Below are 24,097 nucleotides of genomic sequence, written 5' to 3'. Positions count from 1 at the left end.
GTCAGTCCAAGTACCAGCTACAGCTGTCTGTCTGTTGTAGTCAGTCCAAGTACCAGCTACAGCTGTCTCTGTCTGTCAGTCCAAGTACCAGCTACAGCTGTCTGTCTGTTGTAGTCAGTCCAAGTACCAGCTACGGCTGTCTCTGTCTGTCAGTCCAAGTACCATTTACAGCTGTCTCTGTCTGTAAGTCCAAGTACCAGCTACAGCTGTCTCTGTCTGTCAGTCCAAGTTCCAGCTACAGCTGTCTCTGTCTGTCAGTCCAAGTACCAGCTACGGCTGTCTCTGCCTGTCAGTCCAAGTACCAGCTACAGCTGTCTCTGTCAGTCCAAGTACCAGCTACAGCTGTCTCTGTCTGTCAGTCCAAGTACCAGCTACAGCTGTCTCTGTCTGTCAGTCCAAGTACCAGCTACAGCTGTCTGTCTGAGGTAGTCAGTCCAAGTACCAGCTACGGCTGTCCATGTCAGTCCAAGTACCAGCTACGGCTGTCTCTGTCAGTCCACACACCAGCTACGGCTGTCTCTGTCAGTCCAAGTACCAGCTACAGCTGTCTCTGTCTGTCAGTCCAAGTACCAGCTACAGATGTCTGTCTGTTGTAGTCAGTCCAAGTACCAGCTACAGCTGTCTCTGTCTGTCAGTCCAAGTACCAGCTACGGCTGTCTGTCTGTTGTAGTCAGTCCAAGTACCAGCTACAGCTGTCTCTGTCTGTCAGTCCAAGTACCAGCTACGGCTGTCTGTCTGTTGTAGTCAGTCCAAGTACCAGCTACGGCTGTCCATGTCAGTCCAAGTACCAGCTACGGCTGTCTCTGTCAGTCCAAGCACCAGCTACGGCTGTCTCTGTCAGTCCAAGTACCAGCTACAGCTGTCTCTGTCTGTCAGTCCAAGTACCAGCTACAGCTGTCTCTGTGTGTCTGTTGTAGTCAGTCCAAACGAAGGCCCAGCCAGTTGTAGATCATAAATTAGAACTTAAAGTACAAAACATACACGACCTCTATTTAACCTTGACCCTAAACAATACATGACCTCTTAAAACATCCGCCCACTTAAGTTCCTTCAGTGCCAAATACTCCACCAACCACCACCACCCCCCTCCCCCAACACCTACCTTCCAGCACCCCCCCCCACCCCCAACACTTACCTTCCACCCCCCCCCCCAACACCTAACCTTCCAGGTGCTGAGATTCTCAGAACTCTGGTTCTTATCTCAGCCTTTCTGTGTTAGTGGACTACACATGTGACGTCACTCCCACAACTTTATATCTGTAACATCACTCCCACAACTTTATATCTGTAACATCACTCCCACAACTTTATATCTGTAACATCACTCCCACAACTTTATATCTGTAACATCACTCCCACAACTTTATATCTGTAACATCACTCCCACAACTTTATATCTGTAACATCACTCCCACAACTTTATATCTGTAACATCACTCCCACAACTTTATATCTGTCACTCCCACAACTTTATATCTGTAACATCACTCCCACAACTTTATATCTGTAACACCACTCCCACAACTTTATATCTGTAACATCACTCCCACAACTTTATATCTGTAACATCACTCCCACAACTTTATATCTGTAACATCACTCCCACAACTTTATATCTGTAACATCACTCCCACAACTTTATATCTGTAACATCACTCCCACAACTTTATATCTGTAACATCACTCCCACAACTTTATATCTGTAACATCACTCCCACAACTTTATATCTGCAACATCACTCCCACAACTTTATATCTGTAACATCACTCCCACAACTTTATATCTGTAACATCACTCCCACAACTTTATATCTGTAACATCACTCCCACAACTTTATATCTGTAACATCACTCCCACAACTTTATATCTGTAACATCACTCCCACAACTTTATATCTGTAACATCATTCCCACAACTTTATACCTGTAACATCACTCCCACAACTTTATATCTGTAACATCACTCCCACAACTTTATATGTGTAACATCACTCCCACAACTTTATATCTGTAACATCACTCTGTAACGGACACCTATCTACCAGCCAGATAGATGGTGAACGCCCCCGGATTCTTTCTTGGGGTTATATGCAAATGACTTAAAGCCTAAATGAATGAACACTAACTCAACAACACACTAGGGCTCGATTTCGATGTCTAGGGAAAACTAGTGAAACTATTGAAGTTAACAACTCATTCAATCTGCATACAACCTTTAATAAGCGAACACAGTTGTGGCAGAACACAAGGTTAAACAAGATAAAATATTTAGTTTAGAAAATAACAAAACCCAACTTACTAAGCGTAAGAAAAAATACTATCACAGATTCTAACACTGTATAAAAATAGCCACAGGTCACATAACACTGCTATAGCATCAAGAATCACTTGGCCACAAGTAATATAATACTAGAATACTTAAACAACTTAAGAAAGCATAGCACACTCAGGACTTAAGCTCTCTCACGTTCAAATGGTCAGAATAGACTGCCGGTCAAAATGGACGGCCTGGTCAATGTGGACTGCCTCGTGCCGCCTGTGGGCGATCTAGTTATAGACTTAGGCCTCATGGGAGGTTACCCTCAACTCATGTGGCCATTGGTTGGGGTGGTCATCTGGTCTGAATCAATCAATCAGATCTTGATGGAAAATTTCTGAGTCTTAGACTCTCTTAGTAAGACAGTGGAAAAAACCGGGTTGTTGCACCATCGACCATATATGGTATTATGACAATGTCAAAATAAAACATTACTAGACCTAAGTAGGTCACATCCCCTCCCTTTTTGGAAGTGACAGATAGGTTCCACAAAACATACATAAGGAACCAATCTGGCAATGAAATAAAAAAAAATGTTCTACAAATGTAGCCAATCAAAATCTTAATATCAGATGAAAACATCCCTGGACATAAAGGGGAAGTAACTCAAACTTTTACAATTTGTGAAAGGGGAGTAACCCTTTCAAAAAATAATTATACATCAAAATCCCTCAAAAGGGGGTATTACAATCTTTCCATGTGGATATTAAAAGTGGTAAACCCGACAGGGTAAAACCTTTATTTCAATGACTAGCTACAATATCAACTGAGTCATATGAGACATATTATCATAAAATATTACACATAATCAAAAACCACCTTTAATTAAGGTTCACCTGAAAATAAACAAAATTTGCAACAGGATTTGAAATTTTGAAAAATTTCAAAACTCATACCACTCACATTCATGTGAGTGTCACCTAAACAAAACACTTGTGTATGGTCCTAATGAACCACAAAACATGTCACATGATCAATGTGTGTAATAAGATTTTACATCCTTGACAAACAATCAGCCACAACATTATCAATACCCTTAATGTGGGAAATTTCCAGATTAAAATTTTGGAAATATAAACACCATCTCAATATTCTTTGATTCTTCTGTCCTAACTTAGAGGTAAATTTCAGGGGATCATGGTCAGAAAACACTCTGACTGGATTGGTTGAAGAAGTGACATAGACTTCAAAATGTTGTAAGGACAAAACCAAAGCTAAAGCTTCTTTTTCAATAGTAGAGTAATTCTTTTGGTTCTCATTTAACTTCCTGGAAAAAAAAGCAATTGGATGGTCAATCCCCATGTAGTCTTCTTGAAATAAGACTGAGCCAATGGCTAAGTTGCTAGCATCAATGGCAAGTTTAAAGGGCTTGCTGAAATCTGGTGCAGCCATAACAGGAGCATTAGATAAAAATGACTTAATGGTTAAAAAAGCTTCATGACATTTAGTTGACCATTCAAACTCAACACCCTTTTTCAATAATGCAGTAAGAGGTTCAGCAACAGCTGAAAAGTTTTGACAGAACCGCCTATAGTAACCAGCCATCCCAAGGAACTTTTTGATTTCTTTACAATTTTTGGGAGGAGGCAACTTTACAATAGCATCTACTTTAGCTTCAATGGGCCTAACTTGGTTCGTTCCCACTTGATAACCCAAATAGGTAATTGAACCTTTACAGAAATCACTTTTATGCAAGTTTACAGTAAAATTAACTTCAGACAATTTTCTAAAAAGGTTAGTCAACTGAACAATATGTTCTTCAAAAGTATTAGAAAATACAACTATATCATCTATGTAGGCCTCACATTGGTCTATGTCAGCAATGACAGAGTTAATGACCCGCTGGAAGGTTTGACCAGCATTTCGCATACCAAAGGGCATACGTTTGTATCTATAAAAACCATTAGGGGTTACAAAAGCAGATATTTCTTTTGCACGGTCAGATAAGGGGATTTGCCAGTATCCTGATAGTAAATCAATTTTGGAAATTATCTTAGCTTGACCAACTTTATCAATAACGTCTTCTATTCGAGGTAATGGATAGGGATCAGCTTTGGTGAGCGCATTTGCCTTCCTAAAGTCGGTCACAAACCTGAAAGATCCACCGTCTTTCGGGACTAGAAGACATGGGGAACTCCAGTTGCTGAAACTGGGTTCAATGATATCATTCTTGAGCATATAATCAATTTCATCTTTTATCAAAACAGCTTTTTCCGGGTTAACTCTATAGGGGTGTTGTTTGATGGGTTTTCCATCACCTACGTCTACATCATGAGGTGGTACCTTCGCTTCTTTGGGGACATCCCCAAAAATAGAGGGAAATGTCTCAAATAACTGAGACAATTTATGGCTTTCCTCTGTGGACAAATGCATAAGGTGGTCATTTAGATGATCTAAAAAGGAAGAATTTACCAATTTTGGGGGTTTCAATTTATCATGTATCACATCATCAGAAACATTTGAACATACAGGTAAAGTAATTTTAGCTGTGGAATGAAAATTGTTACAATTATCATAATACTTTTTCAGTGAGTTAACATGATACACTGTCTGTTTCTTTCTTCTGTCAGGCGTATTGACAGCATAGTTCAAATCACTTAATTTTGAATGCACAGTAAAGGGTCCACAATATCTTAAGGATAACGCATTGTTCAGATTAGGCACTAGCACAAGAACTTTCTCGCCTGGATTGAATGTTCGTTTACGAGAACTCTTATCATACAGTCCTTTCATTCTCACTTGGGCCTTTCTTAAGTTCTTGTGAGCCATTTCGCACACGGCTTTCAGTCGAACGTGAAAATCGTCAAAGTTTTCCACTGGATGATCACTGGTACCTGTCCAACGCTCGTGGATCAGCTTCAGGGGACCACGGACAGAATGTCCAAACACAAGTTGAAAAGGAGAGTAACCTAAAGCTTCCTGGACACAGTCTCTCGCGGCGAAAATAATCCATGGAACAGTCTCATCCCATTGGGTGTTACTTTTAGCGAATGTTCTTAGCATGGTTTTTAGGGTCTGGTGGAACCTCTCAAGTACGCCTTGAGACTGAGGGTGGTAGGCTGAGCTGGTGATGTGGGTAACGCCTAGCTTGGTTAGCGCTTCCTGAAAATGGTGACTGGTGAAGTTGCTGCCTTGATCTGTTTGAACGATTCTAGGTAATCCAAAGGTAGTGAAGAACCGGGTCATGGCTCTGACTACAGTCTTTGCCTTAATGTTCCGTAAGGGGAACGCCTCGGGAAAACGGGTACTTGAACACATAAAGGTAAGTAGGTACTCGTTGCCCGCCTTGGTTTTAGGCAAGGGACCTACACAGTCCATGACGATTTTAGAAAAGGGTTCTTCTAATACAGGAATCGGACTCAAAGGGGCCTTAGGAATTTTCTGGTTTGGCTTTCCGGCCAACTGACAGTTCGTGCAACTTTTGCAGTAACGCGACACATCATTTCTCATTTTGGGCCAAAAAAACAGTTCTTTGATCTTCGCCATTGTTTTAGTGATTCCTGGGTGCGCTGACATTGGATGGTCATGTGCCAGTTTCAGTATTTCATGCCGATAAGGTGGAGGTACCCACAGCTGGTTTTTACCCAACCATGGTTGGGCAGGTGAGGCATCCACTGGTACAGAGCGACGAAAGAAGAGGCCGTTCTCGGAGAAATATTCCCCATCGTCAGCTGAGAGTGACTTTTCGACCATTGCTTTGAGTTCCGCGTCGACTTGTTGAGCTTTAATGATGTCTTCCTGAGATATCCTCAGGGGTAAGCCCAGGCTTGTGTTCTCTGGAAGCATAGACTCCAGTTTGGGAGTCGAATCTCTTGACGATGATGGTAGGTGTGGTTCAGACGTTGTGTCAGCTAATTGTTTGGTCTGGCTTCTTGTCACCACACATGCAGGATACAGTTCATTATCATTATCTGGAACTGTTGACAAAGGGTTTTGAACCGTACAGGGGTATACTTTGCTTCCCGCAAGGTCATTCCCTAGAAGTAGGTGTACTCCTGGGACAGGAATACTATCTATCACACCTAAAATGACTTCGCCTTCGACGAGATGATGTTTCAGGGCAAACTTGTGTAGAGGGACTACAGTAGATTTTGTCCCCACTCCCTGGATAATGGAAACATTTCCGGTGTTCGTCTCCGGTGTAATGTCCATTGAACTTTTCAAAAGAAGTGACTGTGACGCTCCTGTGTCTCTTAGGACGGTGATATTCCGCTGAGACACCGGATCACCTGGTTTGCTAATGATAGCTTCGGTAATGAAAGATGAAAAGTCAACCTTTCTCGATCCCTCGAGATCTGTAGACTCGGAAGAAACTGGATGGTGGCGTGAACAGTCAAAATGTGACTGCACATAATGTGTGGAGACTTGACTGCCATCCTGCGGACACTTGGGTTCAGTGTCCCTCAGAATTCTAGAGTTCATATTTGAACCGGCTGCTTGAGGGGATAGAGCATAGTGCGCAGAAGAACGCACCACCTCTCTGTTAAATTGAAGACGTTTGTAGCAGTCCTTGACATGGTGACCGGGTCTTTTGCAGAACTGGCATACTGCTCGACGATTGAGAGTTGATCTTGGTTTCTCTCTGGACTGTAATGCCTTCAAGTGTTGGCCAACAGGATGATTGCTGCCAAAAAGGGGAAGCACGGGGTTGAGGCGGTTTCCTGACACTGGTGGTTTCTTATGCACCAACATATATGTGTCAGCCGACTCAGCAGCCTTCTGGATGTCAATTATCTTGTTATCCAGTATGTGTAGTCGTATGTCTTCAGGCAGGGACTTTAGGAATTCTTCCCTTAGGATAAGTGACCTGAGTTTCTCAAACTCAGAAACTTCCTCAGAGTGTAGCCACCTTGAGAAAATGTTCTCTTTTTCAAAGAGAAATTCCACATATGATTGAGTGGGTAACTTGCGGAGTGCTCGGAATTTTATCCGATAGGCCTCGGGCGTCAGTTCGTAGGCCTTCAAAATGGCAGTCTTGACCAAACTATAGTTATTTTGAACGTCGTGAGAGAGTGCCTGGTATGTTTTTGCAGCTTTCCCTGTAAGGACCGTGCTCAATAAAGCAGTAATGGAAGTTTCGGGCCATTCACATGTCTTCGCTAAACTCTCAAATGAGTTAAAGAAAACGACCAAATCTGTTTCATCAAATTTAGGAACTAATTTCCCAAATTTGGCAATCACTTGCCCCACCGACAACTTTTTTGGATCTACCAGAGAAGTGACTTCACTAACTTTACCAAATTCTAATTCCAACCTCCTCTTATCTAAAGCAATTTTAGCCTCTAACTCCTGTTTCTCTAAAGCAATTCTAGCTTCTAATTCTACCTTCTCTAGAGGTTTCTCCTCACGGAGTATCACCCCAGCCAACAAACTTTCATCAAATACACCTTCATTAATAAAATGAACAACAATTTTATCTCTCAACACCTCTGATTTCTGCGTAACAGAATAATCCAATTTCAATTCCTTAACAACACTAATCAAAACTTTCCTACTCAACTTCTCTACCTCCTCAACAGTGGGATTAGACAAAAAAGATTCCATAACACTAACTTCAAAATCACAACAAGCCTAGATTCTCTAAATTAACACGGCCCAACGCTGCGTTATGAACTTGACCTCTTCAATCTAGGACGTGACACGTCTGGCTTTTGACCTAGATAACTCTGGCCTTGGGCGTGTTTTAATAACACGGCTCCACTGGATAGAAAAACAACTAAATCAAACTAAACTTAGTGTTTAACTGATACAACCAACAACTGGAACGACAGATTAAATGCCGGCGAGACCCCACTTTGTAACGGACACCTATCTACCAGCCAGATAGATGGTGAACGCCCCCGGATTCTTTCTTGGGGTTATATGCAAATGACTTAAAGCCTAAATGAATGAACACTAACTCAACAACACACTAGGGCTCGATTTCGATGTCTAGGGAAAACTAGTGAAACTATTGAAGTTAACAACTCATTCAATCTGCATACAACCTTTAATAAGCGAACACAGTTGTGGCAGAACACAAGGTTAAACAAGATAAAATATTTAGTTTAGAAAATAACAAAACCCAACTTACTAAGCGTAAGAAAAAATACTATCACAGATTCTAACACTGTATAAAAATAGCCACAGGTCACATAACACTGCTATAGCATCAAGAATCACTTGGCCACAAGTAATATAATACTAGAATACTTAAACAACTTAAGAAAGCATAGCACACTCAGGACTTAAGCTCTCTCACGTTCAAATGGTCAGAATAGACTGCCGGTCAAAATGGACGGCCTGGTCAATGTGGACTGCCTCGTGCCGCCTGTGGGCGATCTAGTTATAGACTTAGGCCTCATGGGAGGTTACCCTCAACTCATGTGGCCATTGGTTGGGGTGGTCATCTGGTCTGAATCAATCAATCAGATCTTGATGGAAAATTTCTGAGTCTTAGACTCTCTTAGTAAGACAGTGGAAAAAACCGGGTTGTTGCACCATCGACCATATATGGTATTATGACAATGTCAAAATAAAACATTACAAGACTTAAGTAGGTCACAACTCCCACAACTTTATATCTGTAACATCACTCCCACAACTTTATATCTGTAACATCACTCCCACAACTTTATATCTGTAACATCACTCCCACAACTTTATATCTGTAACATCACTCCCACAACTTTATATCTGTAACATCACTCCCACAACTTTATATCTGTAACATCACTCCCACAACTTTATATCTGTAACATCACTCCCACAACTTTATATCTGTAACATCACTCCCACAACTTTATATCTGTAACATCACTCCCACAACTTTATATCTGTAACATCACTCCCACAACTTTATATCTGTAACATCACTCCCACAACTTTATATCTGTAACATCACTCCCACAACTTTATATCTGTAACATCACTCCCACAACTTTATATGTGTAACATCACTCCCACAACTTTATATCTGTCACTCCCACAACTTTATATCTGTAACTGTAACATCTCTCCCATAACTTAAGATTTCATGTTAACCATCTCTTTCATAAGTGTATTGCTTAAATGTTCTATCATCACCTCGAAAATCGAATTAAATGAATATTGTCAACTTGATCAGAAAGTCTTTAGTCGTGTAGATACCCAATTTATATGTGGCAGCTTTAGTCGTGTACATATCCAATTTATATTTGACATTAGCTTTAGTTGTGTAGATAAACAGCTAGACAGTTGGTCTTATGGCAGTCAGCTAGACAGTTGTAATGGCTGTCAGCTAGACAGTTGGTCTTATGGCTGCAAGATAGACAGTTGGTCTTATGGCTGCAAGATATACAGTTGGTCTTATGGCTGTCAGCTAGACAGTTGGTCTTATGGCTGTCAGCTAGACAGTTGTTATGGCTGTCAGCTAGACAGTTGCTATTGCTGTCAGCTAGACAGTTAGTCTTATGACTGTCAGCTAGACAGTTGTTATGGCTGTCAGCTAGACAGTTGTTATGGCTGTCAGTTAGGCAGTTGGTCTTATGGCTGTCAGCTAGACAGTTGTTATGGCTGTCAGCTAGACAGTTGTTATGGCTGCCAGCTAGACAGCTGTTATGGCTGTCAGCTGGACAGTTGTTATGGCTGTCAACTAGATAGTTGTTATGGCTGTCAGCTAGACAGTTAGTCTTATGGCTGTCAGCTAGACAGTTGTTATGGCTGTCAGCTAGACAGTTGTTATGGCTGTCAGCTAGACAGTTAGTCTTATGGCTGTCAGCTAGACAGTTGTTATGGCTGTCAGCTAGACAGTTGTTATGGCTGTCAGCTAGACAGTTGTTATGGCTGTCAGCTAGACAGTTAGTCTTATGGCTGTCAGCTAGACAGTTGTTATGGCTGTCAGCTAGACAGTTGTTATGGCTGTCAGCTAGACAGTTGTTATGGCTGTCAGCTAGACAGTTGTTATGGCTGTCAGCTAGACAGTTGTTATGGCTGTCAGCTAGACAGTTGTTATGGCTGTCAGCTAGACAGTTGTTATGGCTGTCAGCTAGACAGTTGTTATGGCTGTCAGCTAGACAGTTGTTATGGCTGTCAGCTAGACAGTTGTTATGGCTGTAAGCTAGACAGTTGTTATGGCTGTCAGCTAGACAGTTGTTATGGCTGTCAGCTAGACAGTTGCTATGGCTGTCAGCTAGACAGTTGTTATGGCTGTCAGCTAGACAGTTGTTATGGCTGTCAGCTAGACAGTTGTTATGGCTGTCAGCTAGACAGATGTTATGGCTGTCAGCTAGACAGTTGTTATGGCTGTCAGCTAGACAGTTGTTATGGCTGTAAGCTAGACAGTTGTTATGGCTGTCAGCTAGACAGTTGTTATGGCTGTCAGCTAGACAGTTGTTATGGCTGTCAGCTAGACAGTTGTTATGGCTGTCAGCTAGACAGTTGTTATGGCTGTCAGCTAGACAGTTGTTATGGCTGTCAGCTAGACAATTATTAATGCTGTCAGCTAGACAGTTGTTATGGCTGTCAACTAGACAGTTGGCCTTATGGCTGTCAGCTAGACAGTTGTTATGGCTGTCAGCTAGACAGTTGTTATGGCTGTCAGCTAGACAGTTAGTCTTATGGCTGTCAGCTAGACAGTTGTTATGGCTGTCAGCTAGACAGTTGTTAATGCTGTCAGCTAGACAGTTATTAATGCTGTCAGCTAGACAGTTGTTATGGCTGTCAGCTAGACAGTTAGTCTTATGGCTGTCAGCTAGACAGTTGTTATGGCTGTCAGCTAGACAGTTGTTACGGCTGTCAGCTAGACAGTTGTTATGGCTGTCAACTAGACAGTTGTTATGGCTGTCAGCTAGACAGTTAGTCTTATGGCTGTCAGCTAGACAGTTGTTATGGCTGTCAGCTAGACAGTTGTTATGGCTGTCAGCTAGACAGTTGTTATGGCTGTCAGCTAGACAGTTAGTCTTATGGCTGTCAGCTAGACAGTTGTTATGGCTGTCAGCTAGACAGTTGTTATGGCTGTCAGCTAGACAGTTGTTATGGCTGTCAGCTAGACAGTTGTTATGGCTGTCAGCTAGACAGTTGTTATGGCTGTCAGCTAGACAGTTGTTATGGCTGTCAGCTAGACAGTTGTTATGGCTGTCAGCTAGACAGTTGTTATGGCTGTAAGCTAGACAGTTGTTATGGCTGTCAGCTAGACAGTTGTTATGGCTGTCAGCTAGACAGTTGTTATGGCTGTCAGCTAGACAGTTGTTATGGCTGTCAGCTAGACAGTTGTTATGGCTGTCAGCTAGACAGTTGTTATGGCTGTCAGCTAGACAATTATTAATGCTGTCAGCTAGACAGTTGTTATGGCTGTCAACTAGACAGTTGGCCTTATGGCTGTCAGCTAGACAGTTGTTATGGCTGTCAGCTAGACAGTTGTTATGGCTGTCAGCTAGACAGTTAGTCTTATGGCTGTCAGCTAGACAGTTGTTATGGCTGTCAGCTAGACAGTTGTTAATGCTGTCAGCTAGACAGTTATTAATGCTGTCAGCTAGACAGTTGTTATGGCTGTCAGCTAGACAGTTAGTCTTATGGCTGTCAGCTAGACAGTTGTTATGGCTGTCAGCTAGACAGTTGTTACGGCTGTCAGCTAGACAGTTGTTATGGCTGTCAACTAGACAGTTGTTATGGCTGTCAGCTAGACAGTTAGTCTTATGGCTGTCAGCTAGACAGTTGTTATGGCTGTCAGCTAGACAGTTGTTATGGCTGTCAGCTAGACAGTTGTTATGGCTGTCAGCTAGACAGTTAGTCTTATGGCTGTCAGCTAGACAGTTGTTATGGCTGTCAGCTAGACAGTTGTTATGGCTGTCAGCTAGACAGTTGTTATGGCTGTCAGCTAGACAGTTGTTATGGCTGTCAGCTAGACAGTTGTTATGGCTGTCAGCTAGACGTTATGGCTGATGTCCTTTAGACAGGAGCTGAAGATGGATGCCTCAGAGTTCAGAAAGCGGGGGCGGGAGATGGTGGACTACATAGCAGACTACATGGTCAACATACGGTCAAGGCCAGTCACACCGGAAGTGGAGCCTGGCTACATCAGGACACTACTTCCTGCCGCAGCACCCAAGAAGGGGGAGGAGTGGGAGACCATCATGGCGGACCTGGAGAGAGCTGTCATGCCTGGGGTCTGTCAAGTTTGACAGACAAATGTTTGACAGACCAAAGTTTGACAGACAAAAGTTTGACAGACACATGTTTGACAGACACACGTTTGACAGACACACGTTTGACAGACAAATGTTTGACAGACAAATGTTTGACAGACAAAAGTTTGACAGACAAATGTTTGTCAGACAAATGTTTGACAGACAAATGTTTGACAGACAAACGTTTGACAGACCAAAGTTTGACAGACAAATGTTTGACAGATACACGTTTGACAGACAAATGTTTGACAGACAAATGTTTGACAGACAAAAGCTTGACAGACAAACGTTTGACAGACAAAAGTTGGACCAGACCAAAGTTTGACAGACAAAAGTTTGACAGACCAAAGTTTGACCAGTTGACCAGTACCATCACGTGACTCTTCTGCCCACAGATCACACACTGGCAGCACCCAAACTTCCACGCCTACTTCGCTTCCGGTAATTCCTTCCCGTCGATCCTTGCGGACATGTTGTCTGACGTCATTGGCTGCATCGGCTTCTCGTGGGTGAGAGATGTGTTTGTCTGTTTGTCTGTAGCGGTGTGATTGTTTAAGCTAACAGATCTCAATCAGTTCTAGGGAGGCTAGAATTTTTTTTTTATTTTGTTCCCTTTGATCTCTCCTGAAACTCGAGGGTTGGGTGGGGGTTCGTCCGAAATGTGTAAAATGAGAGAGGGGGGTTTCTAATTGATATTTTTATGAACGTTATAATTGGGTGACCCGACCGTGACCCCCCCCCCCCCCCCCCCCCTGTATGTGACGTAGACAACAGTGTCGGTCATGTTTGTTCCCCAGGCTGCAAGTCCCGCCTGTGTGGAGCTCGAGACTCTCATGCTAGACTGGATCGGTAAGTGACCTTGAACTCCGACACGACTGGATCGGTAAGTGACCTTGAACTTCCACACTCGACTGGATCGGTAAGTGACCTTGTACTTCGACACGACTGGATCGGTAAGTGACCTTGAACTTCGACACGACTGGATCGGTAAGTGACCTTGAACTTCCACACTCGACTGGGTCGGTAAGTGACCTTGAACTTCGACACGACTGGATCGGTTAGTGACCTTGAACTTCGACACGACTGGCTCGGGGAGCGACCTTGAACTTCCACAATCGAATGGATCGGTAACTGACCTTGAACTTCGACACGACTGGCTCTGTGAGTGACCTTGAACTCCGACACGACTGGATCGGTAAGTGACCTTGAACTTCGACACGATTGGCTCGGTGAGCGACCTTGAACTTCCACACTCGACTGGATCGGTAATTGACTTTGAAGTTTGACACTCGACTGGATTGCCTATAGACAATGTCAAAGTTTGTCATTAAAATTCCGCCTGCCTATAGACAATGTCAAAGTTTGTCCCAACTTTTCAGGTCAAATGATTGGCCTGCCTAACCGGTTCCTTCACACGAGCGGGCAGGGAGGGGGCGTTATACAGGTAAAACAGGATGATGTTTGCTAATGTCTTGACCAATCAAATTGTTTGTTTGCTAATGTCTTGACCAATCAAATTGTTTGTTTGCTAATCTCTTGACCAATCAAATTATTTGTTTGCTAATCTCTTGACCAATCAAATTATTTTTTTGCTAATCTCTTGACCAATCAAATTAATTTTTTTGCTAATCTCTTGACCAATCAAATTATTTTTTTGCTAATCTCTTGACCAATCAAATTAATTTTTTTGCTAATCTCTTGACCAATCAAATTATTTTTTTGCTAATCTCTTGACCAATCAAATTATTTTTTTTGCTAATCTCTTGACCAATCAAATTATTTATTTGCTAATCTCTTGACCAATGAGATTGTTTGTTAATGCCGACCTTTGACCCCAGGGTTCAGCCAGTGAGTGTGTGTTGGTGGCGCTGCTGTCTGCCCGACATAAGAGCATCAAGAGCCTCAAGCTCAAGCAGCCGTACATAGAGGACGGTCAACTGCTCTCAAAGCTGGTCGGCTACTGCTCCAAGCTGGTCAGTGGCTCACCTTGACCTTTCTTCTACAGCTACAGCTGTCATGATTAGTTCATTAGGCGGAACTCAATGGGGGGATGTATAGGCGGAACTCAATGGGGGGGGGGGGGATGTATAGGCGGAACTCAATGGGGGGGGGGGGGATGTATAGGCGAAACTCAATGTGGGGGGGGGGATGTATAGGCGGAACTCAATGTGGGGATGTATAGGCGGAACTCAATGTGGGGATAATATGGATGTATAGGCGGAACTCAATGGGGGGATGTATAGGCGGAACTCAATGGGGGATGTATAGGCGGAACTCAATGTGGGGATGTATAGGCGGAACTCAATGGGGGGGGGGATGTATAGGCGGAACTCAATGTGGGGATGTATAGGCGAAACTCAATGGGGGGATGTATAGGCGAAACTCAATGGGGGGATAATATAGTTCATGATGTATAGGCGGAACTCAATGGGGGGGGGGGATGTATAGGTGGAACTCAATGTGGGGATAATATGGATGTATAGGCGGAACTCAATGTGGGGGGGGGGATGTATAGGCGGAACTCAATGTGGGGATGTATAGGCGGAACTCAATGTGGGGATGTAAAGGCGGAACTCAATGTGGGGGGGGGGATGTATAGGCGGAACTCAATGTGGGGATGTATAGGCGGAACTCAATGTGGGGATGTATAGGCGGAACTCAATGTGGGGATGTATAGGCGCATCTCAATGGGGGATAATATGGATGTATAGGCGGAACTCAATGTGGGGATGTAAAGGCGGAACTCAATGTGGGGGGGGGGATGTATAGGCGGAACTCAATGTGGGGATGTATAGGCGGAACTCAATGTGGGGATGTATAGGCGGAACTCAATGTGGGGATGTATAGGCGAAACTCAATGGGGGGATAATATGGATGTATAGGCGAAACTCAATGGGGGGATAATATAGTTCATGATGTATAGGCGGAACTCAATGTGGGGATGTATAGGTGGAACTCAATGTGGGGATAATATGGATGTGTGGGCAGTAGTGGATCTGTAGGTGGTGGTGAACTTGTGGGGGTGGTGGATGTGTGGGTGGGGGTGGAGGTTGATGTGTGGGTGGTGGTGGATCTGTAGGTGGTGGATGTGTAGGTGGTGGATGTGAGTGTGGTGGTGGATGTGTGGGTGGATGTATGGGTGGGTGGTGAATGTTTGGGTGGATGTGTGGGTGGTGGTCGATGTGTGGGTGGCGGTGGATGTGTGGGTGGTTGTGGATGTGTCAGACTACTGTAAAATATTTCAATGAAACTGTAAATGACCTTGAACTGGATACACTTGAGTTAACGTGACCTTGAGTGTAAAATGGTTTCAGGCTCACTCATGCGTGGAGAAGGCTGGCATGATCGGGTTTGTCAAGATGCGACACCTGGATGTGGACGAGAAGTTCTCACTGCGAGGTCACGTGTTGGAGGACGCCATCGAGGTACAATCTGATTGGCTGACACATTGAACTGAAGAAAAATTCTGATAATCCTAACCCTAATCCTTAACCTTACTAACGCCTGCTTTAAAACTTTTTCCTGTGCAGGAGGATAAAAAGCTCGGGCTGATTCCATTTTTTGTGAGTACTCGTCTACAGCTATTTATAGTAACAAGATTCCATTTTTTGTAAGTGCTCGTCTACAGCTATTTATAGTAACAAGATTCCATTTTATGTAAGTACTCATCTACAGCTATTTATAGTAACAAGATTCCATTTTTGTGAGTACTTATCTACAGCTATTTATAGTAACAAGATTCCTGGTTTTTTTTTAAAGCTGGTGTCGTCTATGTTGGGCCCTCATATTATTCATGTAAGGCCCACTTGATGTAAGATACCTGGGCACCACGTGACGTAACATCACTAGTCACGTCCACTATTGACCCTCGGCACCACGTGATGTAACATCACTAGTAACGTCCACTATTGACCCTGGGCACCACGTGATGTAACATCACTAGTAACGTCCACTATTGACCCTGGGCACCACGTGATGTAACATGACTAGTAACGTCCACTATTGACCCTGGGCACCGAGTGACGTAACATCACTAGTAACGTCCACTATTGACCCTGGGCACCACGTTGGGCACCACGTGATGTAACATGACTAGTAACGTCCACTATTGACCCTGGGCACCACGTACCGTAACATCACTAGTAACGTCCACTATTGACCCTGGGCACCACGTTGGGCACCACGTGATGTAACATGACTAGTAACGTCCACTATTGACTTGGGCACCACGTGATGTAACATGACTAGTAACGTCCACTATTGACCCTGGGCACCACGTGATGTAACATCACTAGTAACGTCCACTATTGACCCTGGGCACCACGTGACGTAACATCACTAGTAACGTCCACTATTGACCCTGGGCACCACGTGATGTAACATCACTAGTAACGTCCACTATTGACCCTGGGCACCACGTGATGTAACATGACTAGTAACGTCCACTTTTGACCCTGGGCACCACGTGACGTAACATCACTAGTAACGTCCACTATTGACCCTGGGCACCACGTGACGTAACATCACTAGTAACGTCCACTATTGACCCTGGGCACCACGTGACGTAACATCACTAGTAACGTCCACTATTGACCCAGGTGTGTGCGACCCTGGGTACCACGGCCTGCTGTTCCTTCGACAACCTGCAGGAGCTGGGGGACGTCTGCACCAGACACGGCGTCTACCTGCACGTCGACGCTGCTTATGCCGGCAATGCTCTCATCTGTCCAGAGTTTCAGTTCCTTATTGAAGGGGTCGAGGTCAGTGATTTAAAGGGTCAAGGTCAGTCATTAAGGGTTTCAAGGTCAATGATTTAAGGGTTCAAAATCAATTATTGAATAATTTGGGTTCAGTGGTCTAAGAAGTCAGTAAGGTCATGTTACTTGGTCAGGTTACTTGGTCAGGTTACTTGGTCATGTTACTTGGTCATGTTACTTGGTCATGTTACTTGGTCGGGTTACTTGGTCAGGTTACTTGGTCAGGCTACTAGGTCAGGTTACTTGGTCAGGTTACTTGGTCAGGTTACTTGGTCAGGTTACTTGGTCAGGTTACTTGGTCAGGTTACTTGGTCATGTTACTTGGTCATGTTACTTGGTCGGGTTACTTGGTCAGGTTACTTGGTCAGGTTACTTGGTCTAGTTACTTGGTCTAGTTACTTGGTCATGTTACTTGGTCAGGTTACTTGGTCATGTTACTTGGTCAGGTTACTTGGTCAGGTTACTTGGTCATGTTACTTGGTCGGGTTACTTGGTCAGGTTACTTGGTCATGTTACTAGGTCAGGTTACTTGGTCAAGTTACTTGGTCAGGTTACTTGGTCAGGTTACTTGGTCTAGTTACTTGGTCTAGTTACTTGGTCTAGTTACTTGGTCATGTTACTTGGTCAGGTTACTTGGTCATGTTACTTGGTCATGTTACTTGGTCATATTACTTGATCATATTACTTGGTCATGTTACTTGGTCAGGTTACTTGGCCATGTTACTTGGTCATGTTACTTGGTCATGTTACTTGGTCGGGTTACTTGGTCAGGTTACTTGGTCAGGCTACTTGGTCAGGTTACTTGGTCAGGTTACTTGGTCAGGTTACTTGGTCTAGTTACTTGGTCTAGTTACTTGGTCATGTTACTTGGTCAGGTTACTTGGTCATGTTACTTGGTCATGTTACTTGGTCAGGTTACTTGGTCATGTTACTTGATCATGTTACTTGGTCATGTTACTTGGTCATTTTACTTGGTCAGATTACTTGGTCTGGTAACTTGGTCTGGTAACTTGGTCATGTTACTTGGTCTAGTTACTTGGTCTGGTTACTTGGTCTGGATTTACTGACGACTGTGTTGAAGAAGCGGGGGAGGTAGGTAAATACGTTCCTCAACAGTTGAATATGTGGTTACTTTGACATTGACGATACTGAGTGTATGTTCGTCAATTTACCTAAATATATTCCCTCTGTGTGGGGGGGGGGGGAGGTGGGGAGATCAGACATTTCTGGTGTTATGGGAGAGATCTAGCTGGGCATTGACCAAATATTTCTCCCACTCTCTTAGAATGTGGACTCGTTTGGCTTCAATACAAACAAATGGCTACAGGTCAACTTCGACTGTTCGCTCATGTGGTAAGATGATGTTGATTGTTTCTGTGTATGATGATGTTGACTGTTTCTGTGGTAAGATGATGTTGATTGTTTCTGTGTATGAAGATGTTGACTGTTTGATACTGTGGTATGATGATGTTGGCTGTTAGTGTCATAAAGTCAGAGGCGTCTAGGTGAGAAAGGGTGGGGTGGCCGCCCTGGGCGCCGACCTTAGGGGGCGCCAAACGAGGTTGAAATAAAAACAAATTAAAGCTCATTCTGAGCTGTATGCCGAGGTCACAGAAACAAGTGAACTCTACTTCACCTGCCCCGTTGAGCGTCAGGTTCACAGAAACAAGTGAACTCTACTTCAATTGCCCCGTAGACCGCGAGGTTTAAAAATAGACCGTCAGGTTTGAAAGTGAACTTTGACTGGGCTGTATTGGTTTGACGGACTGATTTAGCACCAATTGTTTGAGATAAAAATGTCAATGATACAGTGACTGGGTGACAGCGTCCCGACCTTTTCGAGTTGGGTGCTTGTTCACATATATGTCTATATAATACAAGGGGTGGTGTAAAATTGAAGCTCCCCGGGTGCCGAAATAGGTCGCTACGCCCCTGCACTAAAACAAAGTCTACAGAAATTACCTGGTTCATTTTACTTCAAGGTGAACTGATAACCTTTAACCTTTGACAGGGTAAAGAGCGTCGAGACACTGACCACGGCCTTGACCGTTGACCCACTTTATCTACAGCACAGACACGGCGACAAGGCCATTGACCTGAGGGTAAGATACATGTCGGATTTTAGCTGAGTCGCTCAATTCCATGGTCGGTGTGCCATCCTACTAGTGTAAAATGTCATCCTACTTGTGTAAAATGTCATCCTACTTGTGTAAAATGTCATCCTACTAGTGTAAAATGTCATCCTACTTGTGTAAAATGTCATCCTACTTGTGTAAAATGTCATCCTACTTGTGTAAAATGTCATCCTACTAGTGTAAAATGCCATCCTACTAGTGTAAAATGTCATCCTACTTGTGTAAAATGTCATCCTACTAGTGTAAAATGTCATCCTACTAGTGTAAAATGTCATCCTACTTGTGTAAAATGCCATCCTACTAGTGTAAAATGTCATCCTACTTGTGTAAAATGTCATCCTACTAGTGTAAAATGCCATCCTACTAGTGTAAAATGTCATCCTGCTTGTGTAAAATGTCATCCTACTAGTGTAAAATGTCATCCTACTTGTGTAAAATGTCATCCTACTTGTGTAAAATGTCATCCTACTTGTGTAAAATGTCATCCTACTAGTGTAAAATGTCATCCTACTTGTGTAAAATGCCATCCTACTAGTGTAAAATGTCATCCTACTAGTGTAAAATGCCATCCTACTAGTGTAAAATGTCATTTTTTGTGTAAAATGTCATCCTACTAGTGTAAAATGTCATCCTACTAGTGTAAAATGTCATCCTACTTGTGTAAAATGTCATCCTACTTGTGTAAAATGGCATCCTACTTGTGTAAAATGTCATCCTACTTGTGTAAAATGTCATCCTACTTGTGTAAAATGTCATCCTACTTGTGTAAAATGTCATCCTACTTGTGTAAAATGTCACCCTACTTGTGTAAAATGTCATCCTACTTGTGTAAAATGTCACCCTACTTGTGTAAAATGTCATCCTACTTGTGTAAAATGTCATCCTACTTCAGCATTGGGGGATCCCGCTGAGTCGCAGATTTCGAGCCCTCAAACTTTGGTTCGTCATCAGGACTTACGGGCTGGAGGGGCTGCAGAAACGGATCAGGGAGGTAACTCATGCCTACGTCACAACCTACGTCACAACCTGTCCCCAAACTGACCAATCATTTTAGAGTTTTGACCAAGGTCGGTCCTATGTTGGGTACTTGACATGGTCCTTTTATTTGCTACTTTGGCTGGCCATTTTGCGAAGCAGCGAGAAATCGCTGGCCCATGTGCTGATGTTTGGTCACGTGACACGATAACCCTAACAAAGGCCCCGGTCACGTGTCACGCTAACCCTAACAAAGGCCCCTGTCACGTATCACGCTATCCCTAACAAAGGCCCCTGTAAGGTATCACGTTAACCCTAACAAAGGCCCCTGTCACGTATCACGATAACCATAACAAAGGCCCCTGTCACGTGTCACGTTAACCCTAACAAAGGCCCCTGTCACGCTAACCCTAACAAAGGCCCCTGTCACGTGTCACGTTAACCCTAACAAAGGCCCCTGTCACGTGTCACACTAACCCTAACAAAGGCCCCTGTCACGTGTCACGCTAACCCTAACAAAGGCCCCTGTAAGGTATCACGTTAACCCTAACAAAGGCCCCTGTCACGTGAACCCTAACAAAGACCCCTGTCACGTGTCACGTTAACCCTAACAAAGGCCCCTGTCACGTGTCACGTTAACTCTTACAAAGGCCCCTGTCACGTATCAGAATAACCCTAACAAAGGCCCCTGTCACGTATCACGATAACCATAACAAAGGCCCCTGTCACGTGTCACGTTAACCCTAACAAAGGCCCCTGTCACGCTAACCCTAACAAAGGCCCCTGTCACGTGTCACGCTAACCCTAACAAAGGCCCCTGTCACGTGTCACGCTAACCCTAACAAAGGCCCCTGTCACGTGAACCCTAACAAAGGCCCCTGTCACGTGTCACGCTAACCCTAACAAAGGCCCCTGTCACGTATCACGATAACCCTAACAAAGGCCCCTGTCACGTGTCACGTGAACCCTAACGAAGGCCCCTGTCACGTGTCACGCTAACCCTAACAAAGGCCCCTGTCATGTGTCACGTTAACCCTAACAAAGGCCCCTGTCACGTGTCACGCTAACCCTAACAAAGGCCCCTGTCACGGGTCACGTTAACCCTAACAAAGGCCCCTGTCGAGTGTCACGCTAACCCTAACAAAGGCCCCTGTCACGTGTCACGCTAACCCTAACAAAGGCCCCTGTCACGCTAACCCTAACAAAGGCCCCTGCCACGTGTCACGTTAACCCTAACAAAGGCCCCTGTCACGTGTCACGCTAACCCTAACAAAGGCCCTTGTCACGTGAACCCTAACAAAGGCCCCTGTAAGGTATCACGTTAACCCTAACAAAGGCCCCTGTCACGTGAACCCTAACAAAGACCCCTGTCACGTGTCACGTTAACACTAACAAAGGCCCCTGTCACGTGTCACGTTAACCCTAACAAAGGCCCCTGTCACGCTAACCCTAACAAAGGCCCCTGTCACGTATCACGATAACCATAACAAAGGCCCATGTCACGTGTCACGTTAACCCTAACAAAGGCCCCTGTCACGTGTCACACTAACCCTAACAAAGGCCCCTGTCACGTGAACCCTAACAAAGGCCCCTGTCACGTGTCACGCTAACCCTAACAAAGGCCCCTGTCATGTGTCACGTTAACCCTAACAAAGGCCCCTGTCACGTGTCACGTTAACCCTAACAAAGGCCCCTGTCACGTGTCACGCTAACCCTAACAAAGGCCCCTGTCACGTGTCACGTTGACCCTAACAAAGGCCCCTGTCACGTGTCACGCTAACCCTAACAAAGGCCCCTGTCATGTGTCACGTTAACCCTAACAAAGGCCCCTGCCATGTGTCACGCTAACCCTAACAAAGGCCCCTGTCACGCGAACCCTAACAAAGGCCCCTGTCACGTGTCACGCTAACCCTAACAAAGGCCCCTGTCACGTATCACGTTAACCCTAACAAAGGCCCCTATCACGTCACGATAACCCTAACAAAGGCCCCTGTCACGTGTCACGCTAACCCTAACAGCTTGTACTGGCCAAATAAATTTAAAAATAGATATTTTAAATTATGTCATTATCTAGTCAATTAAGCACTTTTGGCTCTAAATATTTAATTAAAGTATAAAGCTGGAATGTTAAAATTGAGATAAGGGAAGCAACTTCACTTAATCTGGTAGCTTTTTAAATTAAACTCGGTTATTTCCCATTGCTTAGCATTGTCGCTTGGCCAAAGAGTTTGAGGAGAAAATTTTATCCGACAACAGATTTGTGCTACTGGGTGACGTCACTATGGGTCTTGTTTGCTTCAGACTCCGGGTATGTATACGTGCTTTGTAGGGTATGTATTTATGGTTTGTAGGGTATGTATACGTGGTTTGTAGGGTATGTATTTATGGTTTGTAGGGTATGTATTTATGGTTTGTAGGGTATGTATTTATGGTTTGTAGGGTATGTATTTATGGAATGTAAGGTATGTATTTATGTTTGTAGGGTATGTATTTATGGTTTGTAGGGTATGTATTTATGGTTTGTAGAGTATGTATTTATGGTTTGTAGGGTATGTATTTATGGTTGTTCTTAGGGTATGTATTTATGGTTTGTATGGCAAATGTTTGTGTGGTATGTAAATATGGTTCATATGTAATTTTTTAAAAACTATTGTAATTAGTTTATGTGCTCTTTAAATTAAAGAAAATTGAATTCACCTGAGTTAAAGTGTGCTGTACATATAACATTCTAAAACAAAAAGTCCTGCCCATACTTTACAAAATATGTGAACCTAAGTAAAGTAAGGATGTTGTGTTAAGTAAAGTAAGGATGGTGTGTTAAGTAAAGTAAGGATGGTGTGTTAAGTAAAGTAAGGATGGTGTGTTAAGTAAGTAATGATGGTGTGTTAAGTAAAGTAAGGATGGTGTGTTAAGTAAAGGTAAAGTAAGGATGGTGTGTTAATAAGTAAAGTAAGGATGGTGTGTTAAGTAAAGTAAGCTTACTGAGTTAAGTAAAGTAAGGATGGTGTGTTAAGTAAAGTAAGGATGGTGTGTTAAGTAAAGTAAGGATGTTGTGTTAAGTAAAGTAAGGATGGTGTGTTGGTACTACTCTCACATAGAACCTAGACACAGACTTTAAGTTTACCTCAACTACCCGAACTGAAGGTTTACCTTAACTACCAGAGCTGAAGGTTTACCTTAACTACCAGAACTAAAGGTTTACCTTAACTACCAGAACTGAAGGTTTACCTTAACTACCAGAACTAAAGGTTTACCTTAACTACCAGAACTGAAGGTTTACCTTAACTACCAGAACTAAAGGTTAACCTTAACTACCCAGGGCCCAAACACACTGACCCAAAGACTCCTGAAGACAATAAATGACAGCGGGAAACTCCACATGGTGCCTGCATTGCTGAATGAGCATTACATCATCAGGTGAGTTGTTTACATCAGGTGAGTTGTTTATATCAGGTGAGTTGTTTACATCAGGTGAGTTGTTTACATCAGGTGAGTTGTTTACAACAACAGGTGAGTTGTTTACATCAGGTGAGTTGTTTATATCAGGTGAGTTGTTTACATCATCAGGTGAGTTGTTTACATCAGGTGAGTTGTTTACATCAGGTGAGTTGTTTACATCAACAGGTGAGTTGTTTACATCAGGTGAGTTGTTTACATCAACAGGTGAGTTGTTTACATCAGGTGAGTTGTTTATATCAGGTGAGTTGTATACATCAGGTGAGTTGTTTACATCATCAGGTGAGTTGTTTACATCAGGTGAGTTGTTTA

The 24,097-nt window shown here is 43.5% G+C and overlaps 1 protein-coding gene and 1 long non-coding RNA gene across 4 annotated transcripts in view; one reads left to right on the top strand and one right to left on the bottom strand.

Moving 5' to 3' along the window:
• Positions 1-24,097, bottom strand: part of LOC131958404 (uncharacterized) — a 37,544-nt gene that overhangs the window by 10,417 nt on the left and 3,030 nt on the right. The window contains exon 2 of the long non-coding RNA XR_009389234.1: positions 19,182-19,315. This is a non-coding gene — a long non-coding RNA (uncharacterized LOC131958404). The remainder of the gene's footprint in view (positions 1-19,181; positions 19,316-24,097) is intronic.
• LOC131958402 (aromatic-L-amino-acid decarboxylase) overlaps positions 1-24,097 on the top strand; it is a 31,376-nt gene that overhangs the window by 5,288 nt on the left and 1,991 nt on the right. For 2 of the 3 annotated variants that reach the window (XM_059323412.1, XM_059323411.1), the window contains exons 2-14: positions 12,228-12,441; positions 12,858-12,971; positions 13,260-13,311; positions 13,842-13,906; positions 14,301-14,435; positions 15,777-15,887; positions 15,993-16,025; positions 17,061-17,222; positions 18,505-18,572; positions 19,231-19,321; positions 20,247-20,345; positions 22,536-22,637; positions 23,649-23,746. In XM_059323412.1, coding sequence (XP_059179395.1) covers positions 12,241-12,441; positions 12,858-12,971; positions 13,260-13,311; positions 13,842-13,906; positions 14,301-14,435; positions 15,777-15,887; positions 15,993-16,025; positions 17,061-17,222; positions 18,505-18,572; positions 19,231-19,321; positions 20,247-20,345; positions 22,536-22,637; positions 23,649-23,746 — 1,331 coding nt within the window. In that variant the 5' untranslated portion in view covers positions 12,228-12,240. The remainder of the gene's footprint in view (positions 1-12,227; positions 12,442-12,857; positions 12,972-13,259; positions 13,312-13,841; positions 13,907-14,300; positions 14,436-15,776; positions 15,888-15,992; positions 16,026-17,060; positions 17,223-18,504; positions 18,573-19,230; positions 19,322-20,246; positions 20,346-22,535; positions 22,638-23,648; positions 23,747-24,097) is intronic. The other variant, XM_059323413.1, reaches the window with a different exon arrangement.

The sequence above is a fragment of the Physella acuta genome, unplaced genomic scaffold (assembly GCF_028476545.2).
Source record: "Physella acuta isolate Inbredline_101_S28 unplaced genomic scaffold, ASM2847654v3 ptg001326l, whole genome shotgun sequence".
Lineage (NCBI taxonomy): Eukaryota > Metazoa > Mollusca > Gastropoda > Physidae > Physella > Physella acuta.
The sequence above is the reverse complement of the archived record's forward strand: the minus strand, read 5'-3'. Positions and strand labels throughout refer to the sequence as shown.